The 19,728-nt window shown below is 40.2% G+C and overlaps 1 protein-coding gene across 4 annotated transcripts in view; it reads left to right on the top strand.

The window, feature by feature from the left end:
* Positions 1-448: 448 nt before the first annotated feature.
* gabrb2a (gamma-aminobutyric acid type A receptor subunit beta2a) overlaps positions 449-19,728 on the top strand; it is a 239,094-nt gene continuing 219,814 nt past the window's right edge. For all 4 annotated transcript variants that reach the window (XM_048603699.1, XM_048603701.1, XM_048603698.1 and 1 more), the window contains exons 1-3: positions 449-1,263; positions 1,409-1,500; positions 2,202-2,269. In XM_048603699.1, coding sequence (XP_048459656.1) covers positions 1,187-1,263; positions 1,409-1,500; positions 2,202-2,269 — 237 coding nt within the window. In that variant the 5' untranslated portion in view covers positions 449-1,186. The remainder of the gene's footprint in view (positions 1,264-1,408; positions 1,501-2,201; positions 2,270-19,728) is intronic.

Below are 19,728 nucleotides of genomic sequence, written 5' to 3'. Positions count from 1 at the left end.
AGAATGGCATCATATGGACGAGGTGAAAATCTCGCCAACATCACGTGTCTCGAGAGGCGCTGCACTCACGAAATCGCTGTGTGTGCCTGACAGCGGGAAAAAAAGGGGCAAGTTTAAAAGGGCGTGCGCGCGCGCGTGTGTGTGCATGGATCATTGCTCCCTGTTCCTCCCATTGTGGAGAGCCGAGGAATTCCCCCACCTCCTCCCGCTCTCACGTGATCCAGCGTCCGTTAGATTTTTGAAAAGGAACCGTTGGGCTCGAGCTGGGTGCACGCGTTCGCTGCGGTTAACAGTTCAATCCTGTGGAGGAACAGCACACACAGTCCAGCTCTGCCAGACGCGCACGACCCCCCCCCGCCATTGAGCTCGGGCATTAATGCAAAATAAATAAATATATATATTTTTTTTTTAAAGAAGCTCCAACAGCCTCCTCCTTTTCCAAAAAAATACCTATAGTAAACAGGGAGAGGCGACGAACGTATCCCTGCGTGGTCACGAATATTAATGTGGATCCAGGCGGAAGCCGGCAGGTTCGCATCTTTTTTCCACACCGTTTTTATTTCAAAGGCAGCAGTGTGCGTTATGTGGGTCTACTGCCCGAACATCTCCCAGAATTAACAAAATTCCATTAAAATAATATTTAGCCCCCAACCCGTCATCACCCCCCCCACCCCCGCCGACCTTCCTCTGTGGGAAAGACGAGTCGGCTAAGAGGATAGCGATTTCTGAACAGCACCATGCGCCAAGATTTTCGGGAGAGAAAAGCGCACGGTGGTCGTTCCTCCCTGGCATCTTCGGACGCTTTACCAATCAGCATCCAAAAGAAAGGCGAAGAAGGAAAAAAACATATGTAAAAAGAAAGAGACGGAAGAAAACAGACGGTGCTTAGAAAACAACAGACATCTTGTTTTCCCCTTCCTCTTCTTCATGCCATCTTCCCTCACTCCTCTCTCCGTTTTCTCCCTCTCCCTTTTACCCCTTCCTGCATAAATATATATTTATATATTTGCAAAGTGAAGCCGCTTCCTCTGCCTTTTGATGTTGTGTGAGGAGTGTGCGCAGGCGCCCCCCACCTTGGAATTACTGCACTGGTCAGAATAAGTTGGATCCTGTCTGTCTGTCTCTGTCTTTCTCTCTCCTGCTGCCTTCCCTTGAAAAAAAAACGAAATCATCTGAAAACTTAGGGATGCTGAGAGTTCGGAAAAGGGGCTACTTTAGCGCTTTCTCGTTCCCTTTGCTAGTGGCGATGGTCTGTGCACAAAGGTAAGCCATAGCGCCGGGCAGCTGGAGGTGTCTCTCCATCTCTCTCTCTGCACCTTTTCATTTGCAAATGCAACATTTACTTCATCCTTAGAGAGGGGGGGGGGGGAGCAACATTCTTAACTGTTTTCTCTCCCTCTCAATCTAGTGTCAATGACCCCAGTAATATGTCATTGGTAAAGGAGACGGTTGATAGACTGCTGAAGGGCTATGACATCCGTTTGAGGCCAGATTTTGGAGGTAATTTGATTTATTGTTAATGTGATTCCTTACAGCCTTAAGTGTCCCCCCCCCGCCCGTTACTGTGTCAAACGGATCTGGAAATGATTTGAAAGTTAATATAATTTTTGCCCCCCTCCCCCAAGTTGACCGAATTCCATACTTCAGAGTAACCAGTGTTTCGTCAATATCAGCTTTAATGGGTCTTTTTGTCTCGATGGCCAGGCATCAGTCAGTCCTATAAGTTGTGTTGGTAGTTGTTACAGCTCCATGCTCGTAATTAGCCGCTAGATTTTTGTAAGGAGGTTTCAAAATGATTTCAGGCGAGGGATACTCCAACGATATATTCCGCCGCAAGGCATATTTAGCTAAAATTTAGTTTTAATATATATTAACGAAAACGTTTTAGCAGTATTTTCGTTTAACTACCACTTCTGGACCATATCATTATCTAATTTTAAATGTATACGTATTATATATTTGGCATAGTAAAATAGGACATCAAATGCCAGTCACATACCGTACAGTAATGTTGCGTGGAAATGGTTGTCGGTGGGTTTTTGTGTGTTTAGAGAAATGTGATGTTCAGCTGCTTAAAAGAGGGAGGGGGTGATGGGAGCCACGCTAACTGTTCTCGTCTTGTGAAATGAACTTGGTCTATAAACTGCACGAAATAGTTAAATTCAAGAGATCACATTGCGGGCAATCTTGTTTGTCTGCAGGTGACCCTGTGCGTGTTGGCATGAACATAGACATTGCCAGTATAGATATGGTTTCTGAAGTCAATATGGTGAGTACTTCGATGTCCTCCAGCGACTATCTTCACGGGAGCCTTTGATTCGCAGAAATAGTGTGTGATAAGTTTACACTCTCGAAGTGATCGTTTCGGTACCCATGCCTTTGAAGGGCTGAGCATTCGTTGACTTCAAACCAATTTCGCTCAAACAGCATCTACTGGTTCACTGTATTAGGCATGTAGGCTTCATGAGTGATGTGAATTTTACTAGCAAAGTATTGGGCAGAGAAAGGAGAGAAGGAGATGTTGGAATGTGCTAGGTACTGGTTTGAAAAGCTGAGCAGAGAGGAATTGTCAGCAACCTTTAGTCAAGGTACTGGGATGGGGAAGTTTGTTGCTTCGTGCAATAGCGTCCCCTGCTGATTTTTACATTCAACACAATAAATCCAGACACCAAACTTGCACACGAGCATCTTAAAGATCGCTGAAATAGAGCTCCAGTAAACTGGATCTCGTTTAATATCTGTATTCGCAGAATAATATATTAACACAGATACCCTACACTAGGCTAACTCTTTTTTGTTGAAGAGTGGAGTTAACATTTGCAAGCAGTATCGTTTACGAGGACTGCACGTCTGGTCTTTTCAATCTTTGTAAATTTCACTTGATTGGACACATCAGGCGTATTGAAGTACATGAAGAAGGTTGTCGTCGTGCCTCAAATAATTTTAAAATAATTTTAAAAGCACAACATAAACGTTTGTGTTTACACATTGGGTTAATTGTACAGAGGAATGCCCCTCTCTCACATCGCTATCTCAAGGTCAGATGGGTAGATAGAACTCCGGTAGCTCCGGATGTAATCTTGCCTGAACTATTGGCACCGGTGTTTCAATGTGCCATAACTTCCAAGGGCGGCGAGCACATTTTAATCGTGCTAGTGTTTTAATAAATAACCCCCAGTGTCGTTGATTATTTCAAATGTGCAGACGATTAAATAATCTCATAGAAAATAAGATATAGATTTATGGAAACTGGACCACTTTTTTAAAAAAATCGGTCTGAAATCTGTTTTAAAATGCGCAGTCTATCTAGTGAGGGTGGTGGTGAGATTTTGCAACACCTGGTATTTGCTATAGATCATAACCTACTTTGCACCAAACTTTAATTTTAACCGTGGGGAGGTTAAGGATACCAACACTGTATTTAGACATAATTTAAAGTAATAACAGCAAAGTAAGGATTCGTTTTTGTTTATATTTATCATCTTCTTGACTTATTATTATGCTTACCCAAATAAATAATATGAAGTTTTATAGGACAGTTATATAGGCCACATCACAATGACCTCTGGCACTGCCATCTAGTGTTCCAGTATTATCACATATTGCACAAGGGTTAGCAGCAGCAGTTGAGAACAAGGGCAGCAAACAGGATGAGTTCAGCTCATTGTTTTGTAGATTTTTCAATTAAATAGGTTGTAATATTCTTTTTTTAGTAAGTATTCTAGCTTTAAGTATGTTGATTACAAATAAAGTGATCACCCTGATATTCAACTGCATGATCTTCCATTACAGCTCTGTATTTACCATTGAACATAGGCTTTTGCTTATTTCGTCATGTTTTCTTGCCACTAAGCTAACAGCTAATATCTGATTACATGTAATTTAAACAATTACACTTTTCCACATAGCCTTTGATATCCTGTTCGGAATCATTGATCAATATATTTTTAAAACTTAACACATTAGTGGGTATACTGAATTTTAACAACATTGTAAATGCAAAAATATGAATGCACACAACATCCTGTACATCTCAACAGCTATTTTATATCTTAAAAATGGCATTTTGTAATCAACTGGGATACTCACATGAATTTCTTGTGATGTATAATAACTGTTATAAACATGGAAATTTGGGTAAAAATGATTACTTATTGGGAACTTGTAAGGTGTTTGCTGCAGAAGCTAGTTTTGCTTTTTTAAAAATGGTAATGCTTGGTTTGTTGACACAGTGCAAGTACTGATTTTGTTACTAATTGAAAAAATACTCTCTTCTAGCATGTACTGAGAGAAAACATCTGCTTTTGTAAGCTGGTATAAAAACTCACTCACCAAGTGTCACTTATGTAATGTCAACTGATGTTGATCACAATGAGGGGAAAAAAAGACAGCCTATCAAATGTCTGGAGGGTGTATTCGACACCCTTCTACAAACAGCTTGCAGGGAGTTAAATCCAAGTTGTGAGATCTGTCTTTTACTGACGTTAGTTGGTTTTCTACGTGTCATGTCACTATGAGATTTTGCCTTTGGTTAGTTTGGGCAGTTTGTAATTGAGCAGTTACACCTCTTGAATCGCAACTAAATTATTATTCTGATAATCTTAATAATAGCATACTGTTAGTTTCTCCTTTCTCTAATTATACTTCTACTGAAAAGGAACTCATTTAGTATTTTGTGTATATTCGATTGAAATCATAAAAATAATTGGTCATTTCAAGTACACATTAGCTAACATATTTTCTAAATTATTGTTAGGTGTTATGTTATCATGTTATTTCTAGATTATTCAAACACATTTAATTTCCTTTTTGAAACAGAATTAATTGCAACACTCTAGTCCTCACCATAGTTTAGTTTTTGTACTATCATGTTTGCATTATTTTAAACCCAGGGTTTATCAAGCTTCTGTGTGACCTTACTGGGAATGTTGGATCCGTGAATACTGAAAAATGTTAAACTTTCAAATTTATTTTTACTGGTGACATAGCTATTCCTTTAAGAAATAAGAACATTTTCTCTGCTTTTTTTTCATATAATGCGCAACTCTCTTGCTTGTCCCAGAGATTAAAAATAAATTATAGTTTGATAAAACATGAATGCAATAAATTGAATAAGCAAAGAGAAAAATCTGCAATGGTGAAATTTCTGGAAATAATTCTGTGATTGGTGTGGAAGCAGTGAAAACCAAAATTCGCTGATAGAGGACTCTAGGAGAACAGATACTAACTGTCGTAAGAACCCATCTAGTTCACTAATGTCTTTTAGGGAAGGAAATGTACCATCCCTACCTGGTTTGGGTTAACAATGTTAACTGCTTTATTGTGTGTGCTGTTGTTTAATGTGTGTGGGGTCGGTATTGGTCAAAACTCAATCTGCTGAATTACAGAACACTGTCAAGCTGTATACGGATTACAGCATGCATATTACAATTATAATTACATTTTCCACATTGCAATATCCACGTGCCCCATATTATCTTTATAGGCATTATCTGTCCCTGTCTATTTGAAGATTGAACCAATTCAATGTACCATTTGAATACAAACAAAAACCAGTGTTTTGCTTTGGTAAATCAAAGAAATACACCAAAATTGAGGCAAGTTATGATGAAGTTATGATTCAAGTAGTTTGATTTAAGGACACAAGTGGCATGATTACTGGTGATTAAGAGCCTTGATATTGATTCTATAGATTTCTTACTCCTGAAGTAAGGGTGGTAGATATCGTATACGATCACTCAATACTATTCAGCATAACAACTTTGAATTAAGAAGCCGTAGTTACATTACAGAGCAGGTTGACTTTGTGGTTGGCATGAATTATGATAATCTAAGAATGTTTTTGGAATTGGAGTCGTATGAGCACTGGAAGAATGAGGTGGAGTTGTGGACTTGAGTATATTTTTGACCAAGATAAAGCAAGGTATTGCTTTGGCTTTATCCTTACCAGGAAAGTGCAAAATCAGAAATAAAAAATGAAATTAGAATATTTCAGACCAGGATACCAAAGAGTGATTATAGATTCTAATACGATTTATGGACAGGTTTTAGAAACAGGATGACTTGTTGAAAGCCTATGAGCAATTTTTGATAAATTTAATTAGCTGGATAATTAGTCCATGGAAGAATATATCATGGAGCTCAAGAGGTTCTATTAAAGTTAAAGAAATTCAATCTAGTGTTTCCAGAGTCTGTCCTGGTGTCTAAACTACTTGTGATTGTGAGAAATATCTGTATAGCCTTTTGATTTTGGTGGGAGTTCAATTTTGTGGTAATGGCTCTCTTTTTGAACAAATGGCAGATCCCATCAGATTTTCTCGGAGGCATTCATTTCCAGCTACTTTCACAGGGTATGTTGGACTTACATGATGATGCAGCGAATGGAAGACTCCAAACTTATGTCTCTGAGTTGAAGGGGCCTAGTCACAGGCAACTGTATATGGTCAAAATTATTGAAACAAGAGGAAAGTGCATGATTGTGGTGAAGACCGGCAACATGTAGATCCCAGAAATTCACAGGGAATAGTTAAGTAGTGTTTCCAGTGTCACCCCATGAAACTGTCAGGAATTGTCCAAAGATAAATAGTCAAGTTTTTGAAGCAACTCATGAAACTGATGGTACTGAAGTTGAATATGATACAGGTGAATAGTGAAAAAATATTGTGTTTGTGGTTGAAGACTTGCTGGCCATTGGGTAACTTGGTTGTTGATGCATTCTTTGTGCCAGACTAAATGGTGGATCTACCTTGATGGTGAGTGGTGATAGTGATATATGTACTAAATATAATAAGACACCAGCACAATTGGTTATAAGTGTTTCTTTAGCTTGGGAATTTAATGAAGCAATAGTCAGGAATCTGAAAGTATGGGACACAGGTTGGAATATCTCTCTACTACATTTTGTAGACATGATTACCAGGGTTAACAAATCCACAGTGATAAACAATAATAGATGGGTTATAGTGGACAACAGCATGAAAAAGTGAGGTTTTGATTCAACAACAAAATTCGTAATGTATAGAACAAAGAACAATACAGCACAGGAACAGGCCCTTTGGCCCCCCAAACCTGTGCTGACAGATTTTGCCCTTCTGTACTAAAACTGTCTTCACTTACAGGATTTGCATCCCTCTATTCCCTTCCTATTCATGTAGTCATCCAGGTGCTTCTTGAATGCTGCTATTGTGTCTGCTTCCACCACCACCTCTGGCAATGCGTTCAAGGCACTCACCACCCTTTGCGTGAAAAATTTGCCGTGCACATCTCTTTTAAACTTCCCCCCTACCCTTGTAATTGACCCCTCCCCCCAGGAAAAAAAACCTCATACTTTTCACTCTATCCATGCCATTCACTACCTTATAAACTTCTGTCAGGTCGCCCCCTCATCCTCCTGCATTCCAGTGATAATAAACCCAGTCTATGCAACTGCTTTTCATAGCTAAAATCCCCGATATCAGGCAACATCCTGGTAAACATTTTCTGTACCCTCTCCAAAGCATCCACATCCTTCTCGTAATGTGATGACCAGAAGTGTACGCAATATTCCAATTGTGGCCTAACTAAAGTTCTATAGAGCTGCAACATAACTTGTCTATCCTTATACTCAATGCCCCTTCCAATGAAGGCAAGCATGCCATAAGCCTTTTTTACTACCTTATTTACCTGCGCTGCCACTGTCAGTGATCTGTGGACCTGCACACCCAGATCCTTCCGCATATCAATACTCCTAAGGATCCTGCCATTCACTGCATAATTTCCACTTGATCTTCCAAAATGCATAACCTCACATTTGTCTGGATTAAACTCCACCTACATTTTTTTGCCCATGCCTCCAACTGATCTGTATCCTGCTGTATCCTCTGACAATCCTCCGCACTATCTGAACTCCACAAATCTTTGTATTGTCCACTAACTTACTAATTAGACCAGCTTTGTTTTCCTCCAAATGATTCATGTAGATCACAAATTGCAGAGGTCCCAGCACTGATCCCAGTGGAACACCACTAATCACAACTCCCCATCCCAAAAAGCATCCTTCCACTGCTACCCTCTGTCTCCTATGACTAAGCCAATTCTGTATCCATCTCGCCAGCTCACCCCTGATGCTATGTGACTTTGCCTTTTGTACCAGTCTGCCATGAGGGACTTTGTCAAAGGCTTTACTGAAGTCCATGTAGACAACATCAACGACTTTTTCCTCATCAATCATCTTTGTCTCCTGCTCAAAAAACTTGATCAAGTTAGTGAGGTACGATCTCCCCTGCACAAAACAATGTTGTCTATTTGTAATAAGCCCATTCGCTTCTAAATGCATATGGATCTTGTCCCTGAGAATCTTTTCCAATAATTTCCCTACCACTGACATGAGATTCACAGGCCTGTAATTTCCAGGATTATCCCTGTTACCCTTCTTAAGCAATGGAACAACATTGACTATTGTCCAGTCTTCTGGGACCTCACCTGTAGCCAAAGAGGATACAAAGATGTCTGTCAATTCTCCAGCAATTTGTTCTCTTGCCTCCCTCAAATTCTTGGGATGGATCCCACCAGGACCTGGGGACTCATCTACCTTAATGTTTTTTAAGAAGCACAACACCTGTTCCTTTTTAGGAATAATTTGGCTTAGAAACTCGACACTCCGTTCCCTGAGATCATCCTCCGTCAATTCCTTCTCTTTGAATACCGGCACAAGGTATTTGTTTAGGACCTCACCTAACTCTTCTCGTTCCTCACATTGATTTAGCTCTTTTGTCCTTGAGTGGACCAACCCTTTCCCTGGCTACCCTGTTGCTTTTCATATATGTATAAAAAGCCTTGGGATTCTTCTTAATCCTGTTTGCTAACCACTTTTCATGATCTCTGTTATAATGAAGGTGAATTTGTCAATGATGAATTTTGGGACATGTATGAGAAATTAAGTATATATAACTGCTACAGAAAATCCTTGCAGTATTGATTATCATTTTCCCAAGATAGACTGACTGGTAGTTTCCAGGCCAGTGGAGTTAAATCAATGGAGGCCTACCACAATAGTGGGACACAGTGAAGCCAATGGGAAAATATAAAAACAGGTTAAATGCCCTAGACTAGACACTAGAAATGAGGGACATGGATTGGCAGCAGGTGGTATGACAGTGGAGATTTAGAAAATACAATTTCAGTTTTGATTCAGGGGATACATTTTAGAACAAAAGTTCCCACACAGTAGAGAGATTTCTGGGAGTAATCTAGAGAGATCTCAACGTGAGGAAAGAGGCCACAGCTAAGTAGGTAACTGGGTAGCATGGATAATGGAGACCCTTCTCAGACAATGGATAAAATGCAAAATCTCGAAGTATTTATGAGTACTAGTGGAATGGAAGGTAGAGTGATAAAAGACAAAAGTTATAGGTCATAGTATAAAAGGGACAGTAGAAATGAGGGTACAAAATTGGTTGAAAGATAGGGAACTGAGAGTAATAGTTAATGGATATTTTTCAGATTGGAAGTAGGTTTGCAGTGGAGGTTGGGAGTCTGTATTAGGACCTTTGCTTTTCTTGATCAGTTTAAATGATATATATAAAACCTTGGTGTGCAGGAGACAAATTCAACATATCAGATAACACAGAAGTTGAGAATTGTGAACTGTGAGGACAATATAGAACTTCAGAAGAACATTGACATGTTGGAGAAGTGGGCAGATAAGTGGCAGATGAATTCAGTGTGGAGAAATGTGAGGTGATTCACTATGGCAGAAACAACCTGGAGATTATAAAACTAAGGAGCGCTATTCTAAAAGTGTGCAAAAACTGAGGGACCTGGGTATATATATCCTTAAGTGAATAAAGATGGTAGGACAGGTGGAGTGAGCATAAACCTTGCATTATTTCTAGGCTTAATAAGTAGAGGTGTACAGCTCAAGAGCAGGAAGGTTATACTTTATATACAACATTGGTTAGACCTAAGCTGGATTAGTGTGTGCAGTTCTGAGTTTCACACTATTGGGAGGATGTGAATGTATCAGAGAGTGCAGAAGAGGTTTTATGAAAGTGGTTTCATGGATGAGACACTTCACTTATGAGGATAGATTGGAGTTATTGGTACTGTTTTCTGTGGAGAGGAGGAGGTTAAGAAGAGATTTGACTGAACTTAAAAATCATTAGGGTCTGGACAGAATGAATAAGAAGAAACTGTTCCCACTTGTAAACAGATCAAGAACCAAGAGTGCACTTTTAAAGTGTTGTACAAAAGAAGCAAATACGAGTTGAGAGAACTTTTCCACGCATTGAGTACTTAGGACTTTTGATGCATTGCTTGGAAGTATCATGGCGGTACATTCGCTTGAGGCATTCAAATGGGTAATGTTACTATTTAACCACGCATCGATGTGTGGATTACTGGGAAAAAAGATAGATACAGCCACTAAGTTAAAACACTCAGAGAGCTAGTGCAGACAAGGCAGGTTGAATGGCTCCATAACAATTCTGTGATTCTGTGGACAGAAGGAGTGACAAATGGTGCATTTTCAAGTTGGACTGAGACTAATGAAATGTTGCAAGGATTGGTGATTGAGCCTCACATATTTTCAATTTATATTGATGAGTTAGACTAAGAGATTGGGAGTGATGTATCAAAAATTTCTGACAATACAAAGAAAGATGGAAATGTAATATGTGAGGACAGCACAAGAGGCTGGAAAATATAGACAGGTTAATTGAGTGGACAGCATGTATCAGTAGTGTAGTGCGTGAGATTATTTACTTTGACCCAGAAAAGTTTTTTTAAACAATACGAAACTTGTAAATACTGACATTTGAAGAGACTATGTGTTATAGTACAAGGAATACAAAGTTACCATGCAGGTACGGCATGTAATTAGAAAGTTGCATGGCATGTTGGCCTTTATGAAAGTGAATTCTAGTACAGGAAGAAGACTCTTACTACAATTGGTGAGACCATACTCACGGCAATTTGCACAGTTTGTCTCCTTTATCTTGGATGTGATACAATGAAATTTCACTCGATAGGGCTTACAATGACAGCATGTTCCTATGATGAGGCTGAATAATTTGGGCCTACACCTGGAGTTGAGAAGAATGTCAGCTGATCTCACTGTAGCATACAGGATGCTTATAGGTCTTGACAGGAGCAAAGCACTTCCTGCATATTCTGAAGCTACAAAATGTTGCCTTTTGTAGCTCCTCTTGAAATGTGTATCCATGTAGTTGATAGCCTCGCTGATGCATTGCAATGATAGCTACTGCTGCAGTTCTGAAGCCAGGAACAAAACACTTCCTGCATTTATAATTATCCAGGACCTGAGAAGTGTCCTGGATTTGTCACTTGGCACATAATGTGCACTCTTTTTTTATTCTTTTATATTTCTTGTTCTTTTTGGAACTGAGAATTGAACTTTAAACTTTGAACAGCAGTTTGTTCTTTTCTTAAAAAGAGGAGAGAGCAAAAGATGAATGCCTGCTGTTGGGAACTGACCTAGAAAGATATTGCAGATTAATTATTGCAGTAAGAACTCTGTAGACAATTTGGCTCAGAAATGTTTTTCTGCTCAGGGACTGACAGCTGGTTGGATGTTGAATTGGTCAATTAAAGGAGGATTGATGCTGGCTAGCCAATCACAGGGAATGTTGAAAAATAAAGAAAAAACAAAGAGTGAATTGGCTCTGACTGGGTTTTGGGCAGGAGGCAGGTTACTTTAGAAGTTGCTTCTTGGTTTTGGTCTCTAACTATTCTCTGGTTATTGATTTGTTGAAAATTCTGAGAAAAGAACCTCAGTCTATAAGAAATAAAAGTCTTGAGGTCTGTGGAAGCTATTTGCGTTGCCCGGTGACTTTGGAATTCAAGCAAGATACACAGCTCTGTGTGCCTGTAACACAAGTCCTTGTCCAAGGATTTCATGAAGACCTGGTATTCATTGTCGAACTGGTTATCAAACTGGCAAACTGCATTTCTTCCATTAAAAAAAAATCTCTTAACATTTGTCAGTTCATGAATAAGTGTTTATGTTCAAAGAAGATTGGGCTTAGATCATACTTATTAATTGGATTGCCTTGAAGTTTATCTCTGTTCTGCTGAAGTTACTTTCTTAATAATAAATTGTTAATTTTTGTTTAACTTATAAACTTGGTGTCGGAGATCTGTTATTTGTAAATTCTGGTTGGGAACAATTGAGTAAGTTTGAATGTTTAAATTTGTGGTGTTATGAATCCAGTGATAGTGAGGCTGATTTGGTTTGGCTTGCTATCCCTGTGTTGTAACAACAGGCCTAAGGTGACCTCCTGTACTTGTGTATGATAGACTACCAACTAAACCTACCAGTTACCAAAAATTAAGATTGGTTTTTAATTAAAAACCAATCAGCTCCTTCCCTTATGCCTTCTGTCTTTTACCTTGCTGCTTTGCTGCTAAGTCTGTCCTTATTTGTAGATTCTTTTTAGTTTTTAAGTTTATTGAATTCTTTAGCTAACACCAAAACAGAAATGTTAACCACTAAAAATACTAACCTATAAACTTCTTACTTACCTTAATTAAGGTAGCTCACATTGTGTGTTGACACTGTCACATTTTTTTCTTTGTTTCTCTGATGTCAGCCTGTGTGCCTCCAGTAATCTGTACTGCTGGTGGCCGGCTCTCTGTTTAAATTTGCACCAACTTTAATTCTGCCAATCTATATGAGATAGCCTTAAAGAATGAAATCAGATTTCTTATTAACCTGTGGAAGTCCTGAAAATCCTATCACTGGCATTGATGAAGTAAATGTTTTAATATATTGGAGAGTCCAGCACCAGTAGGTAAGCAGTTGGGTGTGTGGAGCTAGTTTTTACAATTACTTCAAACAAAAAAGATTTATGGAACTATGCATAATATTTTTGAAAATGAAACAATTTATGCAGTACTTCCACAGACAACAATCAATGTTAGTATGTCTACCACTCATGATAAAATTTGTTTTGGTATACATATGATTGATGCCACAAAATATACTTAATATTTTTGCATTCATAGGTAAAGTGAAGGTACTGTATAAACCAAAATGGGCATAACACATTGATGTGTATGTGTTAGGATGTCTTCATATCATGCTTTAAACGATAACATGGAATTTCTTAAGAAAAATCCAATTTAGCATTGGAAAATTAAACTAGAAATAAAAGAAAATAAGCAAAGCATACACAATACAGGCTTTGTAGAAACTTGCATGACAGGTGGAGGTAATTTGACTTATTGTGTCTTTGTCATTTTGAAATAGAGGGCAAATTAGGTGCTTTGTTCAACTCCCTTGCTCTTTTCCTGTAGCCCTGAAAAACTATCCTTTACAAGTGTATATACATGGGTTTTGTACTGGAAGTTAATGCAGAATATGCTCGCACTGTCCTTCCAAGCAGCATATTATTGACAATATTAATTTACCATTTTAAGAAAAAACAAACCTCTGCTCACCATTGGCCTCCCTTCTTGCCAGTTACAAAATACATTCTTTGGTTATTTTTACTCCCAGTGGAAACCATGTTATTTGTTTTACCAAAGCACCTCATAATTTTAAATATCCATCTTAAATGCCCCCATCACCTTTTTTGCTGTAAGGCAATCGACCCTTTACTCTTTAATCTCTCTACATAACTGAGGCATTCCTGACATCATTCTGCTAAATCTCCTTTGCAGCCTCTCCAATTGACTTGACATCCTTAAACTGAAAACCTAACATTGTAACAATAATCCAGAACTAGCCATTGATTCATAAAGTTATAAAAGTAAAATGCTGCAGCTGCTTGAAATCTGAACTAAAAAAAAAGAAACTAAGTGCCGGAGAAACTCTGTCCTGGCAGAAATTGTGGAGGGAGAAACAGAGTTAACGTTTTGAGTCCGATTACTCCTCTTTAGAATTAAAGAGAGGTGGAAAAGTTTGGGGATTTATTCTATTGAAAAGTGTGTGGGGCAAGAATATCAGAAGGGCAGGTCAGGAAAAGTTTATGGGAGATTGGAGATCAAAGAAAAGACAAATAGAGTGGTAATAGTTATAAAGAAGACCAAGCATCGATTCAGAGCAGGTGCTAACAAGAAGCTCTGAAAGCAAAGCCATGAAAAACAATTTACATATTAAGGAAGAGTGAAGAAAAGAAAACAAAATGGAGGATGTAGTATGGAGCTGTTGATCTCAATGTTGGATTTATAAGCCTGTAAGTTGCCAAATCGAAAATGAGGTGCTGTTCCTTCAGCTTGGGTTGAGCTTCAGTGAAACACCACAGGAAGCCCAGTACAGAAATGTAAGTCTGAGAGTAGGGATCACCCTGCTCTCGTGCAAGTCACTCGAAGGTCAATGTAGTCTCCTCTGCACTGGGCATACCAAACACTGAGTAGGTAATCACTTTGCAGAACACCTCCACTCAGTTTGCAAACATGATTGAACTTGATGCCACCTTTTGTGAGGGAAGTAATGCAGGTGTTTATAACTACATGAGGATGTACCTTTGAGTTAACTTTTAAAAAGTATAGCTTTCCACTTTATTTCAGATATTCTTTACCTTTTAATTAATATTTGAATTATATTTTAGTCTGTTACAGAAAATAATTTAAAAAAAAATGAAATCCTGTCCAGTGGTTATCTTTCCAGTGATCTTTTTGGGACTCTTTGATTTTCAAAAAGTTGTTCGTTTCCACAAATAGCATTAACAAAACCGTTAATGGCGTTATAACGTGTGTAATTTGTGTTCTGTAATTATAATGGATTATCATAATGCAGGATTAGAACAATGATGATTTATTTTCTTCCCAGCATGCTCCTATGTCATTTTTATCAATTGCATTAATCTAATGCACTTAGTAGCTTACAATTTGCTTGTTATTCAAAATCACAGAATTGTTACGGCATAGAAGGAGGCTGTTCAGCCTATTATGCCTGCACTGGCTCTTCAAACGAGTATCGTTCTTAGTGCCAATCTCCTGCTTTTCTTCCTTCATATCCTTAACACTCATTCTATCCAAATAAACATAAAAATGCTGCCTCAAATGCCCCAATTAAGCCCGCCTTCACCACATTTCAAGTAGTGCATGCCATATCCTAACTACTCATTGAGTGGAATTTTTGTTTCTCACATCAATCTTGCTTTTTGTTTTGCATGTCACTTTGAATGTTTGTCCTTTCGTTCTTGTTCTTTTTTATGAAAGGAAATAGCTTCTCTCTATCTACTTAACCTGCTGCTTGAGATTTTGGAAACCTCTATAAAATCTACCCTCAGCCTTCATCTCTTAAAGGAGAACAGTCCCAATGTCTTCTATCAAAGCTTACGTTAGAAGTTTCTCATTCCTGGAACCAGTCCTGTAAATCTCTCTGCAATGCATTCCCATCTTTCTTATAATACCACTTTAAACAATAGTCCAGCTGAGGTCTAACAAGTGTCTTACACAAGTTGAATATCAATTCCTTGCTGTATGCCCCTAATGTTCCTATGCCCCTAACTCTATGCCCCTAATAATAAAGCCAAGGACACTCTTATTTATTTATTGTTTTTTCCACTTGCCCTGCCACCTTCAATCATCTCTGCATGTATACACATAGGTTCCTTTGCTGCTGCTCCCTTTAGTGATTGTAATGAGGTCAGCCAGTTGGACCTCATAGAATGAGTTCCCTAATTGGGGCTGTTAATCTGGTCCAATTCGGGAGCCCTGGCTGACATAAAAGCAGAAGTGTCAGACATCCTGTTCACTCTGAGAGATGGTTCTGAGGAAGCTGGATTAGTGTTGAAGACTCTCCACGTATAAATAAAGAGTGACTTGGTGATGGGATGCTGGCCTCTGGAGTTAATTCATTGGCAATGAGAGAAAAGCATGCTCTTGAGGAAATTCACTCGGAACAGTTGGCCTTGAGTTGGGGTAAGCATTTCTGGCTTGGGAAGCTTGACTTGTTCAATGCTGCCGTCGAAGACTGGGCCCAGTATGTGGAAAGAATGTGTTATTTTTTCCAGGCAAATGACGTTGGGACAGATGAAAAGCAATGAGTAACTCTCCTGACAGCTTGTGGGCCTGCAGCTTTTTCTGTTATCAAGAGCCTAACTTTCCCTGAGGCACCAGATACTAAAACCTTTCAAGAGTTGACAGATTTTGTTAAGGAATATTATAACCCCAAGCCTCATCTCTAATTCTAAGATGCCAACAGTTTTACCAGCAATTCATAAACTTCAGAAAAGTATCAGAATTTTTGACTCGGTTAAGACGAATGAAAGAGACATGTGACTTTGGGTTAATCCTGAATGAGATGCTGAGAGACTGTTTGGTATGTGGGATTAATTATGTAACCATGCAAAAGCACCTAGTAGCTGAAACCTAACTGAATTTCAACTAGGCAATACAATTGGCTTTATCATTGGAAAATACAGCAAGTGGAGCATGAGTTGTAGGGTATTCCAATGGAAGTGGACACTGTTGCCAGTCTCACTGAGCTTGGCGAAGATCATTTGAGTGAAGGCAATTGCATAGCCACACTCAGGACATATTCTGAACAGAGGGACTCTAGGTCCGCCCACAGCAAAACCCCAAAACAATGCCAAGCCACGGCCAAATGGTTAACATTTTCTTCAGGATCCAGGACAGTAAACCATTATAGTTGCTGTTCATATGCAGACTCAAGACAGCGAAAGGGTCCCACTAGACCTAAATGGAGTGAGAGAACCCATAGGCCGGTATCCAGGAGAGTGCACACTGTGGAAACCCCATTTATACCTGGTTTGGAACAGTTAAATTGCTTAGCAATATCCAAATTAGAATCAATCAGAATAAACTTCAGGTTAAATGGTCACCCGATACAAATGGAGGTCGATACAGTTGTGGCCGTTCCAGTGATTGAAGAACTGGTCTGTAACAAAAGTCACTCTGGTCTCCAACTCTTAAGTTTGTGCAACTCGTCTAGACTGAGAACCTATACTGTGGAAGCTTTACAAATTAAGGGAACAAATTCGGTTCTGGTTTCTTATGAGAAGCAGCTGGTTCAATTGCCATGATTGTAGTAAAATGCTCTGACCCAAGCTTGATGGGGCGACATTGGTCGAGAAAGATTCACTTTAATTGGCTCAACATTTTTCGATTAGAAAATGGATGCCTGCATGAAGTCCTAATTAAATACCTGAACGTTTTTCAGGTAGGCCTGAGGACTATCAAAGGAGGAAAGGTCACCTTGCATGTTGACCAGGAAGCAATTCCACGATTCTGCAAGGACGGCCCTGTGCTCTTTGCCTTATGGGCAAAAGTATAGACAGAAATTAGGAGGCCAGAAAATGAAGAAATCATCAAAGCAGTCCACTTGGCGGAATGGGCAGCACCAGTGATACCGATTGTGAAGCCGGGTGGGTTGGTTTGCCGTTGTGGGGATTTTAAACAAAAGGTAAACAGCTATCATCCTCAGAGGATTTGGCACACTGTGATCCCAAGTGAGATCTGGTATTGACATGCAATGCCTCCCTGTATGGCATTGTGGTAGTAAAAGCTCATAGGTAGCCAATGAGAGGGACGTCCAATAGCATATGCATCCAGGACTTTGGCTAATGCAGAGCTTATATACATTCAGACAGAGAAGTAAAGTTTGCCAGTCACGTTTGGAGTCAGGAAGTTCCACCATTACCGTTACAGATGTAAGTTTGTAATTATAACAGACCACAAACCCCTGCTAGCTCTACTTAAAGAGGACTAAGCAGTGCTGCTCATAGCTTCAAGCTGAATTCAGCAGTGGGCTCTAATACTAAGTGCGTACAATTATAAGTTGGAACACCGTACAGAAGGCCAAGTAGTAAATGTGGATGCATTGAGCCACCTCCAACGGGCAGGTACACTGCCAATGGTACTGCCACCAGAAAGTCCCTAATGCTTTTAAATTTTGTAGCACGCTTCCAGTCACAGCTGACAGTAACAGACTTTGGATGCAGAAAGTTCTGGTCCTGGCAAAACTGAAAAAGCGAGGTGGTGATAGGGGAAACCAAAGGGCCATCACAACCAGAATTGAAGCCTTTTTGGACCTGGAAAGACCAGATCACAGTAGAGGATGGCATATCAATAACGGATGCAAGAGTGATTGTCCCAAACAAAGGTCACTGCCAGATGCTGGCTGAACTCCACCAGAGTCATCCAGGGGTTTCCAAATGAAGATGTTGGCGGGAAGTTATGTCTGGTGGCCAGGATTGGATGCAAACGTAGCTGTGTTGGTGGGACAGTGGCCAGAGTGCCAACAAGGACAAAAATCACTGCCAGCCGCTCTCCCACGTTCGTGGGAATGGCTGGGTAGACCCTGAACTTGGTAACAAGTCGACAATGCAAGTCCTTTCGTGGACTTAATGTTCTTAGTCGTTGTGGACAGCCACTCAAAGTGGCTGGATGTAAAGACAGCTCATTCTATCATCATCCCCATGTTTGAAGAAAAACTGCGTGCATTTTTTTGCAATGCACAGACTCCTGGAAGTGTTGGCCATGGACAACGGCTGTCATTTACCAGCAGGGAATTTGAGTATTTCCTACAGTTGAATGGTATTCGTTATATAAAGGACAGCTCCATTCCATCCATCATCAAATGGTCTGGCAGAAAGAGCTGTCCAAACTTTGAAGGCAGGCTTAACGAAACAGCCTACAGCTTCACTAGATACCAAACTGTCCCGGCACCTATTTGATTATAGGATCACGTCTCATGCAACTACAGGGATAGCTCCAGTAGAGTTGCTAATGGGGAGAAGACTCTACACCAGGTTAAATCTGATCGTTCATAGAATTCATAGAATCGTAAAATTCCTATGATGTGGAAACAGGCTATTTGGCCCATCAAAATCACACCGACCCTCCAAGACCATCCCACACAAACCCACCCCCCCCCCCATTCCTGTAACCCTGCACCTCCAAAGCTAACCATCTAGCCTGCACAACTTGGACACTACAGGCAATTTAGCCAATCCACCTAACATGCATATCTTTGGACTGTAGGAGAAAACCAGAGCACCCGGAGGAAACCCACGCAGACACCGGGAGAATGTGCAAACTCCACACAGACAGTCACCCAAGGGTGGAATTGAACCTGGGTCCCTGGCGCTGTGACGCAGCAGTGTTAATGACTGAGCAACTGTGCCACCCATCTTCCCGGACCTGGGGCGGGGGTGGGGTGGGGGTGGATGTGGGGGGGAAGGTGAACCTGCATCAAGAACACCAATGCCGGACCCAAGACTCAGCTAAGCAAGAGAGACAGTCTACTTCAGGGGAAGAAGTTTGGTGTAGGAACCACAAGAATGGCCCTACGTGGGTAAGAGGCACGGTTGATGTGAGGTCAGGTCCTGTGATATGTAAAGTTAAGATAGGTGTAATGGCCTTGAACAAGCACATGGATCATATGAAAGCTGCAAACTCCCACACTGTGCAGGAGCAAAGCATGCCCTGTTCCTCGACTGCCTTTCTGACTGTTCCAGAACCCATGTCCTTGGACTCAGGGGTGAGGGATGTAGTGACTTGTAACAAGGTCAGCCAGGTGGACCTCATAGAATATGAGTTCCCAGATTGGGATTGTTAATCTGGTCCAATCAGGTCCAATCAGGAGCCCTAGCTGACAGACATAAACAGGAACGTTAGAGGTTCTGTTCATTCTCAGAGCTGGCTCTGAGGAAGCCAGATCTGTGTCAAAGACTCTCCACGTGTAAATAAATGGTGACTTGGTGATGGGATACCAGCCTCTGGAGGTATTTCATACCTCCTTTAGAATTGTGCCCCCAT

This window comes from Rhincodon typus, chromosome 12 (assembly GCF_021869965.1).
Source record: "Rhincodon typus isolate 14 chromosome 12, sRhiTyp1.1, whole genome shotgun sequence".
In the NCBI taxonomy this organism is placed as follows: domain Eukaryota; kingdom Metazoa; phylum Chordata; class Chondrichthyes; order Orectolobiformes; family Rhincodontidae; genus Rhincodon; species Rhincodon typus.
This window is presented reverse-complemented; position numbering and strand designations above follow the sequence as displayed.